This window comes from Lithobates pipiens, unplaced genomic scaffold, assembly GCF_037356315.1.
Source record: "Lithobates pipiens isolate NorthernLeopardFrog02 unplaced genomic scaffold, aLitPip1_a1.2 Scaffold_22, whole genome shotgun sequence".
Lineage (NCBI taxonomy): Eukaryota > Metazoa > Chordata > Amphibia > Anura > Ranidae > Lithobates > Lithobates pipiens.
This window is the reverse complement of record NW_027507784.1, coordinates 332,650,051-332,666,183: the sequence shown is the minus strand read 5'-3', so window position 1 is coordinate 332,666,183 and position 16,133 is coordinate 332,650,051. Positions and strand designations below refer to the sequence as shown.

General features: G+C 41.9%; 1 protein-coding gene across 1 annotated transcript in view; it reads left to right on the top strand.

Moving 5' to 3' along the window:
* XRCC5 (X-ray repair cross complementing 5) overlaps positions 1 to 5,784 on the top strand; it is a 126,783-nt gene extending 120,999 nt beyond the window's left edge. Inside the window, exons 20-21 of the mRNA XM_077449650.1 lie at positions 3,435 to 3,503; positions 3,590 to 5,784. Coding sequence (XP_077305776.1) covers positions 3,435 to 3,503; positions 3,590 to 3,604 — 84 coding nt within the window. The 3' untranslated portion in view covers positions 3,605 to 5,784. The remainder of the gene's footprint in view (positions 1 to 3,434; positions 3,504 to 3,589) is intronic.
* Positions 5,785 to 16,133: the final 10,349 nt, after the last annotated feature.

Genomic DNA, 16,133 nt, shown 5'->3' with positions numbered 1-16,133 from the left:
GAAATAATCCTTAGCCCCTGTACACACGGTCGGACATTCTGCCAACCAAATCCGTCGGATTTTGTCTGACGTATTGTGTCCAAAACTGTTGCATACACACGGTCGGACCAAGTTGTCGGAAAATCCGATCGTTCAGAACGTGATGACGTAATTTCGTTACGACGGGACTACGTTCAGGCTAGTAGCCAATAGCTTTGGTGTAGGAATTTGATCTGAGCATGCGTGGCACTTTGTCCGATCAAAATTCTCTACACGTGATCGGAGTATGTCCGATCGGATCAGTTTGTCGGAAAATATTACCAACAAGTTGGAAAATTGGGTCCGACGGATATTCCGACGGAATCAGTCCGATGCATACCACACACAGTCGGATTATCCGACAAAACGGTCCGATAGGACACATTCCGTCGGAATCTACGATCGTGTGTACAAGGGCTTAGACTGACCATATATGGTTCATTTATTTTTTATTTTTTTATTCAGCCAGCAGGTTGAGTGAAAAACACTGAACTGATTCCCCCATCCACACATTCGAGGTAGGTGAGGAGTCTTTCCCACTGCGCTATTGTATTCTGAGAGTGGGGAGAGTCCCCCACCCCCGCTGTCAGAAGACAGCGATCATCGCTGCAACCGATGATGATCAGCATTTATTTTTAACGGGGCGGTTGAAGGGGACTCTGATATAAGTGGGGACTCTTGGCCTCCCTCTTGACTCCCGATTGGTTGACTGTTGTCAAAGGAGCCTATTGGAGTATTTTGTCAGATGATGGGTGTCAAAATTGAATCTCATCAGCCCCGGAAGAATTTACCCCCTTCCTGACCAGAGCACTTTTTTTTGCAATTCGGCACTGCGTCGCTTTAACTGAGAATTGCGCGGTCATGCGACATTGTACCCAAACAAAATTGACGTCCTTTTTTCCCCACAAATAGAGCTTTCTTTTATTTGGTATTTGATCGCCTCTACGTTTTTGTTTTTTTGCGCTATAAATAAAAGTAGAGTGACAATTTAGAAAAAAACGCTATATTTTTTACTTTTTTGCTATAATAAATATCCCCAAAAATATATTTTAAAAAAACATTCTTTTTTTCCTCAGTTTAGGCCAATATATATTCTTTTACATATTTTTGGTAAAAAAAAAATCGCAATAAGCGTATATTGATTGGTTTGTGCAAAATTTATAGCGTCTACAAAATAGAGGATAGATTTATGGCATTTTTATTTTTATTTATTTTTTTATTTTTACTAGTAATGTCGGCGAACTGCGATTTTTATCGGGACTGCGACATGGTGGTCAGATCGGACTCTCTTGACACTATTTTGGAACCACTGACATTTATACAGCGATCAGTGCTATAAAAATGCATTAATTACTGTGTAAATGACACTGGCAGTGAAGGGGTTAACCACTAGGGGGCAGTGAAGGGGTTAAGTGTGTCCTAGGGAGTGATTCTAACTTGGGGGGGAGGGGCTACAACTCGCATGACAGCGATCACTGCTCTCGATGACAGAGGAGCAGTAGATCTGTCATCACTTGGCAGAACGGGGAAATGCTTTGTTTACAAAAGCATCTCCCCATTCTACCTCTCTGTGACACAATAGCGGGCACCCGGCAGACATTGAGTCCACGGGACCCACAGTCCCGGACACCGCGGCAGGCGCGCACGCTCCTGCAGCACCACTTCTTAGACCCCATTCACACCTGAGCGTTTTGTAGCTTGAAGCCTGAAGCTACAAAACGCTAGAGGGGAAAAATTCTATTATTCTCAATGGAGATGATTCACATCTCCACTCCATGTCGCCTGAAGCCGAACGCCTGAAGCTCAAACAAGTTCCGGACCCTTTTTTGTCGCTCGAATTGAGCAGATTTGGGCGCTTTTCTTCTTTTAACATTGGTGACCATTTGCCCTGCACAAAATCGCGGTAAAAAAACGCTTGAAAAAGCTATGCTCAGGTGTGAATGCAGCCTTAAAGGGGAAGTACCTGTATGCCCTTTTGCCCACCAGTGCCATGCTGTCGTGGTCGGCAAGCGGTTAATAGCTGCAGCAGGAGATTCATTCATCCGAGCTGTATAATGAGAATGAAGGAAACTGTTCAGTGTAGAGCCAGCTTTAGTTTTTTTTTTTGTTTTTTTTTTTTGTTTAGTTTTTTTAAGTTTTGTTGAAATTATTTGTAGATTTCAGTCAGCAATACAGTAGTGAAGAACAATGCAGCCAGTACAATAAAATACATAATTGCATGGCTAAACAATCATACAAGTCAGTGAGCCAAAACATGGAAGGGTTAAGTAAACAAAACTCAAAACCAATAAATAACAGTAGATTGTGGCTAGGTGTCCCAGGAGCCACACATCAAGTCAAGACCTGCTGAATAATAGTAAATGGCATCGGAGCAAAACGCGTCGGAGCAGCGTAGCCTGGCGGGGGTCCAGGCATAGCCCTTGTACACACGGTCGGACATTCCGACGGAAAATGTCAGATCGGACCGTGTTGTCGGATAATCCGACTGTGTGTGGGCTCCATCGGACTGTTTCCGTCGGAATATCCGACCGACAAAGTTTTAGAGCTGGGCTATAAAATTTTCCGACAACCTGAGTTTGTAGAGAATTCCGATCGGACAAAGTGCCACGCATGCTCAGATCCAATTCCTATACCAAAGCTATTGGCTACTAGCCTGAACGTAGTCTCGTTGTAACGAAATAACATAACGAAATAACGATCGGATTTTCCGAAAACTTTGTCCGACCGTGTGTATGCAACACCAGTTTCGGACAAAATTTTACGTATTTTGTTGTCGCAATGTCCGACTGTGTGTACAAGTGCTAAGACTGCCATTCACTATCATACAGCAAGCCTTGACTTGATGTGCAGCTCACGGGACAACTAGTCACTATCTAGCATAGACGAGCTCCCTTCCCAGCCAGCACTTACAGCGGTGGGCAGAAGACTTTATTCCAATACAGCCTGAGCGACTCACACACATATCTTGGTTCACAGATAACCGTAGATACTGTGCGTATACAGGTAGAAGCATAACAGAGGTAAAGTAGAGCATATAGGCCACACCAGGGCCGGAGCCCAAGGCAAGCATCAGGAAGTCTCAGGTTGTTTAGGCAGGTTTAAGAAATTGGAGGGGGGGGGGGGGGTCAGAAAAGGGATTTAATTACACTTCATCAGGTATTTCCGGTCCCTGAGCATCGATCTAGGACCTTATTGAATTTGTTTGGATGGCCAGCTTTAGTGTACAGAGAGATCTGCTGCTGTGTAAATAAAGCAAATCCTGGCTGTCAAAATAACAGCTGGGACTTGATGATAAATGAAGCTGGATAGCTGCGTGGGAGGAAGGGCTTCGGTGTACTGTTTTTGGGATTGTGTAGCACATCCAGTGTCCATAACTGGTTTCTCATGTCACCTTTCACTCGCTCTCTCTCACACAGTTCTTGGCCCAAACTGAGAAGAAACCAGAAGACACATCTATGGTGGAAGAAGATGATGTGGATGATCTGGTAAGGATTTTTATTTTACCTATCCCTCATTGTAATCTTCCATAATATTAGACCGCCATGCTCACCTTAATTTCTCTTCCCACCAGCTGGATTTGATGTAACCCAGAACACTACAGGAAGGAGGCACTTACTGGAGGCGCAGGACCAAAGTCAACAATGTTTACATATGTCCGTTCTGTTGTGTGTGGCCGGAGAATTGGCAGGAACTGTTTTGTATGATACACAGAGTGGAAGCTGCTTGGTTAGTCTGTATTGGCATTAATGGAGTGCAAAAATTATTGGATTTGTAGGGTTAAATGACGAGCTTTCAGAAATATTGGAACCACTTAAATGACAACTGTCGTAGCACTGAGGAAATATTCTTGTCTGCAAATTAGGATTCAAACTCATGTAATTGCTATAATATATATTTCTCCGTTTTTGTTTTTTACTTTTTTTTTTTTTTTTTTATCCTTTTTTTTCTTTTTATATCCTTTTTTGTTTTAGTATAACTGTAGGTCTATGTTTATCCACAAGAATCTTTAAATTCACTTACTGTTGACTGACTCACTACCTCTGCTGGACATCTTTGGTTTGGAACAGACATCCAGCAGAGGTAGTGAGTCAGTCGATACTAAGTGAATGTGAACATACGTTGGAAAAACAGTGATCTGTACTTGGGCAAAAAGGTTAAAAAAAAATCAAACAAGGTGAGGAGGCGCCATGGGCCTATTCAGTCTCTTTATGCTATCACTGTTGTATATTTCTCTTTCTGGTTATATTAGAACTGATCCATAGGAATCCCACAGTCCTCCTGGAACTAAGGAACTGCTGTACACAACCTTAGTAAGGATGTGCCCTAAAAAGGACCTGGGTTCGAGTCAGGCAATCAGTTCTGTTGCTGGAAATGTTTCCTTAAGCTGGTCATAGGTTGATGGAATATTGGCCGGCTCAGCAGCGATCACCCGAGGTTCAAGCCATCTATGGGCAGAATGGTTCTACTGAAGTCGATCGATGGATTGACTTCAGTACAACTAGCCTGTCGAACTTTCTGTATGCAGTCACTGCCTGTGGCTGCAGCTGCCACCAGTAATCATTGCTGCCACCAGTAATCATTGTGTTCTGCTGGCACAACAAAATAGTACTGCTGGTTGGATTTTCCCCATCAACAATGACTGTTGATGGGAGAATCCAGTGATTTTTGATTTTTGTTTTTTTTTCCCTGCAACCCATGGTTGCAAAAAAAGAAAATTGCATCATCTATGGCCTGGATCTTCAAACTACGGCCCTCCAGCTTTTGTAGAACTACACATCCCATGAGGCATTGTAAAACTCTGAGATTCACTGACATGACTAGGCATGATGGGAACTGTAGTTCCTGAACAACTGGAGGGCCATAGTTTGAAGACCCCTGGTATATGGCTTGGCTTAGCTTACACCAGAGCAGAAAGATCTGAGAGATCTTCTCTTAAATAAAACAAGTCCCGGCTGTCAAAATGACAGCAGGAAATTGATGGTAAACGAGGCTGGAGAGCTGCAGGGGAGGACTGTGCACTCTACACACTCAAAGTAGAGAGCGTTTCAAGTGTGTGTAATCCCTGAGATAAGGACATACATTATGCAATTTTCTTTCCTTCAACCGCAGGTTTTTTCTCTCTGTAGAAGAGCTTAACCCTGATAAAACTCTACAGAAATAATCTAGACTCAATAAAGCAGATCTTTCATATAAAAGTAAGCAACCGCTATAAAATAAACCAACTCCCATGGCAACAACCGCTAGCTAAAAACAAGCCAAAAAAAAAAAACAATCCCAATAAATAAATACTTTCCTTAGACCCAGCATGTGGCCAGTTTGCAGTTTTACCTGAAAGGAAATATGAAGGAGATTTTTGGGACTAATTCTGCAAAATGAGGTTTCTGAAAGACAGATTTGTTGTGTTTTTATTTTTTTTTCCTATTATTATTCATGTTTTGTTATTCCTGGAGGACTCGACGTCTCTGACCAGCGTTTTTATCGCTGGCAATACAGATAGCAGTTATACGATTGTCCGATGCAATGATTTTACTGATGTAGCCATCAATTAATAATGCTTTTCATCAGTCAGGAAAATATATCCGAATTCAACCACATTGATTGCTTTGTTGTGCACTGCTGAACGGTCATTTTCATGATTTGGAGCATTAAAATGTTTGATTATTGGCAGTTTTAACACACGTGCCTTATGTCATCAGAAAAGGTTTATTTTTATAAAAAGAAAAAATGTTGCAGATGTCGGTTTCAAGAATAAAAATATCAGATCATTTTGAGTCTTTGTTTTCCATACGCGGAGGAACTTCTTTACTATGAATGTTTGTGTACCGATTGTATGTTGTACTGTGTGTATTCCTCAATGTCGGTGGTTTAACAAGCCTATAATTGGCTTTTCAAGGTCAGTAAACCCATTTCTAGTTTTACAAGGCCAATAATCTAATATCTTCTTTTATAGTGATGGGCTGCTGGTACCTATAGAAGATTCTCGAAACTGAACACAATTAAGACGCATCCTGTTTTTTTATGTGGGACTTTTTTAGACCCCTTTCCCCTTTCTTGATGGACTTTGCTTTGTGCACTGGTCCAAATCATTTGGTGGAGGGGGGATTATGGTGTGGGGGTTGTTTTTCAGGGGTTGTGCTTGGCCCCCTTAGTTTCAGTGAAGGGAACTCTTAAAGTGGTTGTAAACCCTTACAACCAACTTTGACCTACAGATAAGCCTAGATTAAGGCTTACCTGTAGGTTCAAGAAATATCTCCTAAACCTACACAGTTTAGGAAATATTTGCCAAAAGACAGGCACCGCTTTCTACGGCGCATGCGCCATAGACAGCGGCGCGCAGGCTCACTGAGCGCGCCGCTGTCAACGGCAATATGCAGCGAGTGGCGGCTCCCGTGCGCATGTGCGGGAGTGACGTCATCGCGGCTTCACTGAATGACAGCGGCGGAGCAGCGAGACCCACCGAGAAGATGGATGCGCCGGACTACAGGGGACAGCGGTGACTTTGCTGGCTCCTGTGTCAGATAAGTGACACATAATGGACTACTATGCGATGCACAGTAGTCCATTATGCTTTACCATTGCAGGGAATGAAAGAGGAAGTAAACCCATCAGGGTTTACTTCCTCTTTAAGGCGTCAGCATATCAAGACATTTTGGACAATTTCATGCTCCCATCTTTGTGGGAACAGTTTGGTGATGGTCCCCTTCTGTTCCAACATGACTGCTCACCAGTGCTCAAAACAAGGTCTATAGGACCTTGGAGAACGGTCAAACATTCCCATAGATACACTCCTAAACCTTGTGGACGGCCTTCCCAGAAGAGTTGAAGCCGTTATAGTGGCAAAGGGCGGGCCAACTCAATATTGAACCCTACGGACTAGGACTGGGAGCCCATTAAAGTTCATATGTGTGTAAAGGCAGGCGTCCTAATACTTTTGGTAATATAGTGTATGAGAAATAGTTGTACAAATATCATACGACATCAAAACAAAACCTGCAACTGTCACCATCTTAGGCTTCATGCACACTTGGCCACGATGTGTCGCGGGGAAAACAGCAAAACCGTGCTGTGATTTTGACGCGGTTTCCGGAGACCAGTGGTCAAATTGTTCCTATCCTGAACGTGATTCTTCCGCATTCAGGAGCGGGAGGTTGAACCTCCCCTTACCTGCAGCAGCTCCTAAATGATGCTAAAAGCCTGTGTGTACATTGACACATAGGCTTTCATGGAGTTGAGTTTCGGAGCTTTGGCAAAATAACTGCAAAAGCTCCTAAAGTCAAGTTTAGTAGCTGTAGTGTACATGGAGCCTTATGGCCCGTACCCACCATCCGAATATCGTACGAGGAAGAACCGTATGATTTTCGGATCGTGTGTACACTACTTTCGAGAGCCGATCACAACAGTTCATCCGATATTATTCGTCCGGACGAGCGCGAAAATTTTCCTTGTACGATACCAGATCGTGCGATTTTCGTTTAGTCAGTACAGTTGTCCGAAAATACAACACAAATACACTACAACACATGACATCACTTCCGAGAATTTTTTATTTATTTTTTTCTGTCGTACGAGAATTATTTTCGTGACTTTATTTACCTATCCACTTCAGCCCCGGAAGAATTTACCCCCTTCCTGACCAGAGCACTTTTTGCGATTCGGCACTGCGTCACTTTAACTGACAATTGCGCGGCCGTGCGACGTGGCTCCCAAACAAAATCGACGTCCTTTTTTTTCCCACAAATAGAGCTTTCTTTTGGTGGTGTTTGATCACCCCTGCGGTTTTTATTTTTTGCGCTATAAACAAAAAAAAGCATCAATTTTGAAAAAAACATATTATTTTTTACTTTTTGCTATAATAAATATCCCCCAAAGATATATATAAAAACATTTTTTTCCTTAGCTTAGGCCGATACGTATTCTTCTACATATTCTTGGTAAAATAAACCCAATAAGCGATTATTGATTGGTTTGCGCAAAATTTATAGCGTTTACAATATAGGTGATAGTTTTATGGCATTTTTATTAATATTTTTTTTTTTTTTTTTTACTAGTAATGGCGGCGATCAGTGATTTTTATTGTGACGGCGACATTATGGCGGACACATCGGACATTTTTTACACACTTCTGGGACCATTGGCATTTATACAGCAATCAGTGCTATACAAATGCACTGATTCCTGTGTAAATGACACCGGCAGTGAAGGGGTTAACCAGTAGGTGGCAGTGTAGGGGTTAAGTGTGTCCTAGGGGCGTGTTACTAACTGTGGGGGGCTGGGTTTTGTGTTAGTGAACACTGATCTCTGCTCCAATCACAGGAAGCAGAGATCAGTGTCACTTATTGCTAGGCAGAATGGGGAGATGCTGTTTACTTCCGCATCTCCCCATTCAGCCTCCCCGTGAGACGTTCGCAGGGATTCCCACGACGATCGAGTCCGCAGGACCCACGACTGGACTCACGGGGGTCCCGACCTGTGCGCACGCGATGACAGGGCAGCAATTTCAAATGGATGTACCTGTACGCCAATTTGCCTGCCTGTGCTATTCTGCCGACGTACATCGTCGTGCGCCCCCTACAATAAAAAAAAAAAACACATCACGTCATACATAACCCCTACACTGCCCCCTAGTGGTTAACTCCTTCACTACCAGTGCCATTTACACAGGAATCAGTGCATTTGTATAGCACTGATTGCTGTATAAATGACAATGGTCCCAAAAATGTGTCCAAAATGTCAGATGTGTCTGCCATAATGTCGCAGTCACAATAAAAATCGCTGATCGCTGCCATTATTAGTAAAAAAAAATATTAATAAAAATGCTATAAAACTATCCCCTATATTGTAAACACTATAACTTTAGCGCAAACCAATCAGTAATCGCAAATTGCGATTTTTTTTTTTATACCAAAAATCTGTAGAAGAATACGTATCGACCTAAACTGAGGGAAAAAATTATTTTTTTATATATGTTTTGGGAATATTTATTATAGCAAAAAGTAAAAAATATTGAATTTTTTCAAAATAGTCGCTCTATTTTTGTTCAGAGCGCAAAAAAAAAAAAAAACGCACAGGTGATCAAATACCACCAAAAGAAAGCTCTATTTGGGGGAAAAAAAGGACGGCAATTTTGTTTGGGAGCCATGTCGCACGACCGCGCAATTGTCAGTTAAAGCGACACAGTGCCGAATCGCAAAAAGGGGCCTGGTCCTTTGACTGCAAATTGGTGCGGGGCTTAAGTGGTTAAAGGGCAACGTACAGGTAACGTGATTCTGCCTGTACGACCCCTTCTGCCGACGTATATCGGCGTGAGGCGGTCAGCAAGCGGCTATTCAATTTCTACTTGCAACTATTAAGCGAAAAAGGTCGTGCGATCTGCCGTTCGATTCTCGGATCGTGTGTATGGGCCATTATTCTCCAAGCTCCTCTGCTTTCAGAAAATATATAAAGTTTTGGGGTTCTGAGTAATTTTCTAGGAAAAAATGCTGATTTTTAACATTTGTGAAAAATGTAAAATTTTCCCCCGGATGCGAAGTGGTTAAAAACGAAAAATAAAGAACAAGAAATAGTTTCAAAGTTTTCTCCGAGCGCCGGCTCCTTCCGATTTTTTATTTTTTTTTATCGAGCTGTTAATAAAACTCTTACACACTTCACGTGTCATTAGGTGACATCGCTGTATTGATAATTCTCAGGCTGTTACTGAATCGGTCAATTAACAAGGAACACTTAATTCAAGCATGAGCCGCTAATCGCTGCCGTGGAAGACGGTGAAATGAGATTGTAGATGTTCATGTCAAGGATGAGAAAATGGGTATTATCTTCCCTCCGCCTTTTGGTTCTTCAAGATTATAGATAAATGGGATCAACTTTAAAGTATAAGGCAAGTCTTCCACGGCAAACGTATCAGAAACTCCTTTACCGTTAGCACTATTCTGCAAACCGTGATAACTTCGTAAAATCACTTCTAACTCCCGTTATTTTATTTGATTATTGTAGGTCTCATGACCTCCCATTGGTTCCAAGCTTTTCTTCCCTTCCAATGAAAGAAAAAAAAGGGGCATCCAAGCGGCACTCTGATATGAATTTGTATAAGGTAATGGGAGGGCAAAAAACATTTGAAGAGCCCAATGTACAAAGAGGGATTGGGAATTTTAGGCTACAAATTAATTTGAAGAATAGTAAAACTATGTTATATAAGAAAAAAAATATTTTTAGAATAAAAATAAAATAATATATTGTTAAAAACACAACAATTGTCAAGTACAAATCCACAAGATTTTATGGATACAGCATAAAAGGATGGAATTCCCAACATGTTTCACCCACATATATGGCTTTTTCAGGGAATGCTGTCCAACTAGAGGTACAAGCCTTCTATTGAAAAAAACATTCCTCTTTACTCCCTTGTATTATCATCTACTTAGGGTCTATTAGGGTCCCAGGCGGTGAGTCCCCTTTTTGTTTTTGGCTCTTCCAGCATTGGAATTCCTGCATAATATAAAATATGTTATTTATGTTTTTTTGACATTGTATTTATTTATTTTTCTTATTTATGTTTATATAGTTGCTTTTTTTTTTTTTTTTTTTGACTGACGCATATTTCCCCTGATGAAACCTGATAGGCGAAACATGTTGGGCAGACGTATGACATTCAACTTACAGTCAATCTTCTTTACAATCATCAGGAATTTCTCAGAATAAATTTGAGTATTTGATTATTGTCTCTTTTAAAAAAACAAAAAATTCATCAGTTTTTTGTCCAATAATAAATGTTTTGTAAAAAATCTTTTTACTGTATTTGAGTCTTCCATCGTTATGATATCTTTCTTTTAAGCACCGCTATAGTCCCTTTCTTGCTTTTCTTTTCTTCCAAATTATTTAAATTTGGGATGAGGTGCTTTTAATTTTGGTGTCTACCCTCAGTCAGACAAAAAAACATAAAAATATACATATGATAACATCAACAGTTAATTTTATCACCATATTACTTAATACTTTAATTTTAATTATATAACAACTTCAATATATACATGTGCATGTCTATTATCAGGGCAGCACTCCCTGCTGCCCTGATAATAGACATGCACATGTATAGATTGAAGTTGTTATATAATTAAAATTAAAGTATTATGTATGTGATATTATGGTCATAAATTAACTGTTGATGTAATCATTATATGTATATGTTTTTTCAATAGAAGGCTTGTACCTCTATTTGGATAGCATCCCCTGAAGAAGCCCAATATGGGTGAAACATGTTGGGAATTATATCCTTTTATGCTGTATCCATAAAATCTTGTTGATTTGTACTTGCCAATTGTTGTGTTTTTAACATTTTTTTTTATTTTTTTCTAAAATAAAAAATGTTCTTATATATAGTTGTTACTATTCTTCAAATTAATTTGCACCTTAAAAATCCTAATCCATCTTTCTACATTTAACCTATTAAGGGATGTGGTGCTATTACTAAGTTGATTTGTCTGTGATCAAAAAACTTCTCCCATTTGATGAGCCCACTAGCTCAGGTTATGCTGCTCAAAACGGACAAGGCTACCCTCCTGGGGGGGAGGGCTCCAGCAGGTTACCATACAAAAGGTATGCATTTAGGAAAGCAACGCCAGACTAAAAGTCCAAATTCATTTATTGATATTGTGCAAAGACATCCAACAGGTTTCAGAGGTCAAAGGAACTCCCCTTCACCAGGGCTTCATCAGGGCTTCAGTTAAAAATGGGAACCTTGAGTGGAATCAAAATAAGGCATTCCTGTTTGAATCTGTGCAGGGAAACGGATTGCTGGATTAGGGTTCCTGGCCGACAGTATTTGAGTTCATCCAAGGTGTTTAATTTTTAACTGAAGCCCCGATAAAGTGGGAGTTCCTTTTGACCCATGAAACGTGTTGGCTTTTAGCACAATATCAAAAAAACAATTTGAAACTGAATAATGAATTTATTTTACATTGAGTACATCTAGGTGTACACAAGAGAAAAGAGAACAGGGAGGGGGGACTTTGAATGAAGTACGCAGCTGGTCAAGTGTTGTGTGGCGTTATAATTGACATATCTATAATAGATATATATATATATATATATATGAGTAGGACATTTGTTTCATAACTTATTTTCAATAAAAAATGTATATACTACACATATAATTGACATATCTATACTATATGTCAAGGAGTAGGACATTTGTCTCATAATGCATATTCAATAGAAAATGAATGTACTACACATATAGTTACATAGTTGGTAAGGTTGAATAAGGACACCAGTCCATCTAGTTCAACCTGAGTGAGTGTCTACAATTGTCCCTATCCCTGTACATATACTACACATATAATTAAATATCTGCATGGAGTAAGATAATAAAAAAACTTTATTTCATACAGCAATATATAATACATAAATAATCCAAAAAATGAATGGCACACGATACATATGGAAAAGCCCCAAATTGGCTAGCGCATGATTAGAGTATAGTCAGATACGTAATGCATTAACAGAATCCACAATGACGTGGTAGGATGAAGTATGCGATTTGAACACGACATCTGTTAGCTCAACGCGTTTCGTGACTTGATGTCACTCATCAGGAGCAAGCGTGTACACTTGTAAGGTATCTCTGTAATGATATATTGTGCATTTTTAGTTGGTCTAATATAGTCCATGAGTACATCTAGGCAAAATTGGACTGGGAAGCCCCCCTTTGGTGCATGGCCACCTTGACACCACAGTTAGCAAGGAAGCTGCTGCCTTTGCTTTGTAGTGCCTGTCTCTGGCTCCCATTGCTTGCCTGAGGCAAGCACCGGCACAAGAAATGAAGCGGGAGAGGCAGCTTGTTGGACTCCCCACCCTCTGCATACTTCGTGCCCGGGCTTGCCTTGGGCAAGTGCTAGGGCCAAGAGACAGGCACTCGCTATCAAGGCTACAGGACATACACCAAGGCATCAGAGATGAGGGGAGCTCAGTAGAAAGAGTTCTACGGCATTTCAGAGGGGCTAAGCTTTCCACAACACCTGACTTTTCTGAGAGCCCCATCTTTTCTCCCATCTTCCTAGCTGTCCTGTATTAATAGCTGCAATGGCAGCCGTGAGCCAAGGGGGGAGCGCCCCGCCGTGCCCAATATTGCAGCGATCAATTCATGCCACCTAGGGCAATAAAGAAAAAGAGGTACTTTGTTCCATTGGAAACTCAATGATACCTTTTTAATAACCATAGAGAAAAAAAGTAGATGTGGGAGATTAATAACAAAAGAATCATCTTTCTTTAATGGAATTTTGGTGTTTTGCCAGGAGTTCCACTTTAGTGTGAACTTCTTGATGACATATTCAGTATAAGGCTTGCCCTTAGAGGCATGTGCTTCAAGGCAATCGGTGATGTTTTGTATTTATTGCTGGGTGTCTTTCAATAAGGAAGAGGACCGGAGGACAATGGAGCTGGAGGGAATGTGGCCATTGTTGTGAAGGGTGTGTTTTATTTTTTTAATTATTTTTCACCTGGGAAAATTGATATTTTTTGCAAAAATCTGGAGTTGGGCCTTAAAGCTACCCTGACAGTAATACCCTTCCAGATGCCCACACCACCAAACACCATTCTAAGGCTGGGTCTCCCAAAGTTTGCCAGAAAACCAACCTTTGGAAGTGCAGCTCTCCATGGTCCACCACAGCTCCAGTTGGCTCCTGTCATTGATCATCATGTTAGTTCTATGTCCTGTAGTGTTGTGGAGATCAGAAGAATGGAACTGTGAGAGCTACTTCCCAGCAGACTGCAAGGGACTATTGCAGGGTTGTCAACCCCAATTTCATGGTAGGCCGCATCAGCAGTATGGTTGCCACCAAAGGGCTGCTTGTATCTGGAGTGTTCAACGTACAGTGTGTAGGGTTCAGGGGTGTGTTGTGTACAGAGTGCAGGGTTTAGGGATGCAGTGGGCACAGCGTGCAACCCCAAAGCTTCTTCACATCTCACTTTCCTACCTGGCCTGGCTCTACTATTCAAATCTAGTACCTCCCTGTGTAAGTGGCTCTGCCTCGCCTTAAAGAAGGAGATCATTCTCCCTCCTCAGGTTCTGGAGGTCTGACCCTGCTCTGAATGCGTGCAGGGATCTCTTAAATCTGGGAGCCGCTGAGAGACGGAGGTGGTGGAATTAATTTCTGCCACTTTCCAGCTGCAAAACTGGGTGCAAGAGCCACATGACAAGGCCTGGAGGGCTGGATTTGCCCCGCGGGCCCTGTGTTTGACATATGTGGCCTACTGTCCTTGTACGGAGGGATATTTGGCAGCACCGCAGCTGGCAAGGTGTCTACAATCTTTCAGAGTATTTGGACACTTTGTTTTCCTTTTTTTAAATTCCATTGTTTCGCGTTGGAGCTGTTATATCATCGGCCTCATCACGTGGATTGCACATTAAGAAAACTTTAGAAATTAGCAGCTCTGAGTCTTCGTTAGAGCTGAGGGGGAGCTTGGTGAAAAGAGTTCTGTGGAGCCCCAGAGGGACTCGGCTTCCCACAGCGGCTGACTCTGCGGGAGAAGATAAAAATACACACCAAACGGGACTTTACTCATATTTATTTTACAAAGTTCCTTCACATCAAGGAGCAAGGCAGGCTCACTGCTGATAGCAAGCAGCAGCTTAAAGGAACGACGACTTGTTTCTTTAATCATCTATTAGTACATTTTTTATTTAATTAAAAAAAAAAAAAAATAGTATCAGATATTCAAGTAATTTTTTTTTACCAGTTTCTAGGAGAAGGTTTGCCTTTTCCATGCAGGCTATATACAGTATATAGCAAAGCCTTCCTTTCTGCCATAGCCATTTAAAACATACAAAAGCAAAATAAACAGGTTCTCTTTAATAACCCCCCTCTACAGTAGATTATAACCAATGTTTATTGACTCCCAGCTTTGTTCATCAGCCTGGAGTTTATACAGGGCTGAGGAGTCTTCCCACCCCCCATGTGAGAGCGTGCCAAGCACCAGCTTTGTCTTGAGAAAGACAAATGTCCAAGTTCAACCAAAGTACAACCACGTTCAGCTGAATACAAATGGCAAAAGCGAAATACCTTGTATCCTCAGAAACCCAAACGTGCGGCTACTGTGATTCAGAGAAGGGCAAAAAAAACAACCTTTCTGAAGAATGGTGCCATTTTCTCCAGTAAGAAAAAAAGCTTACCTTCCTAATCCCCAAAGGCTGAAAGAGGCATTTTAAAGTGGTTGTAAACCCTTACAGACCACTTTGACCTACAGGTAAGCCTAGATTAAGGCTTACCTGTAGGTGCAAGAAATATCTCCTAAACCGTGTAGGTATTTGCAAAAAGACAGGCACTGCGCACTGAGCGTGCTGATGCTAACGGCGATCATGCCCTTAGTGGCGGCTGCAGCGCGGGAGTGACGTCATCGCGGCTCCGGCCAATCACAGCGCCGGTGCCACGATACCCGGAAGGAAGATGGACACTTCGGGGAAGAGGGGACAGCAGTGACATCGCTGGGTCCTGTGTCAGGTAAGTGACACATAATGGGCAATGCATAGTAGTCCATTATGCTTTACCTTTGCAGGGAAGCAAAGAGGAAGTAAAACCCATCAAGGTTTACTTCCTCTTTAAGGTACAGTTGTCAGGGCAGGCATTCAGTGTAATTTTCAGTGGTGGCCCGAAGGCTGTCATGTGATATTTGTGTAAGCTTAGTCTGGCCAACCAGAGAAACAAAGGATCCACTGGTGGGCCCTTGCTCTCTGCAAAAGATGATCTGAGGTGTGAAGGTGCAAGAATTGGCGTGATCCGAGGGGTGAAGGTGCAGGAATTGGGGTGATCTGAGGAGGGAATGTGCAGGAATTGGCGTGATCTGAGGGGTGAAGGTGCAGGAATTGGGGTGATCTGAGGAGGTAATGTGCAGGAATTGGGGATGATCTGAGGAGGGGAAGGTGCGGGAATTGGGGATGATCTGAGGGGAGTGAAGGTGTAGGAATTGGGGATGATCTGAGGGGGGTGAAGGTGTAGGAATTGGGGATGATCTGAGGGGGGTGAAGGTGTAGGAATTGGGGATGATCTGAGGGGGGTGAAGGTGTAGGAATTGGGGATGATCTGAGGGGTGAAGGTGTAGGAATTGGGGATGATCTGAGGGGTGAA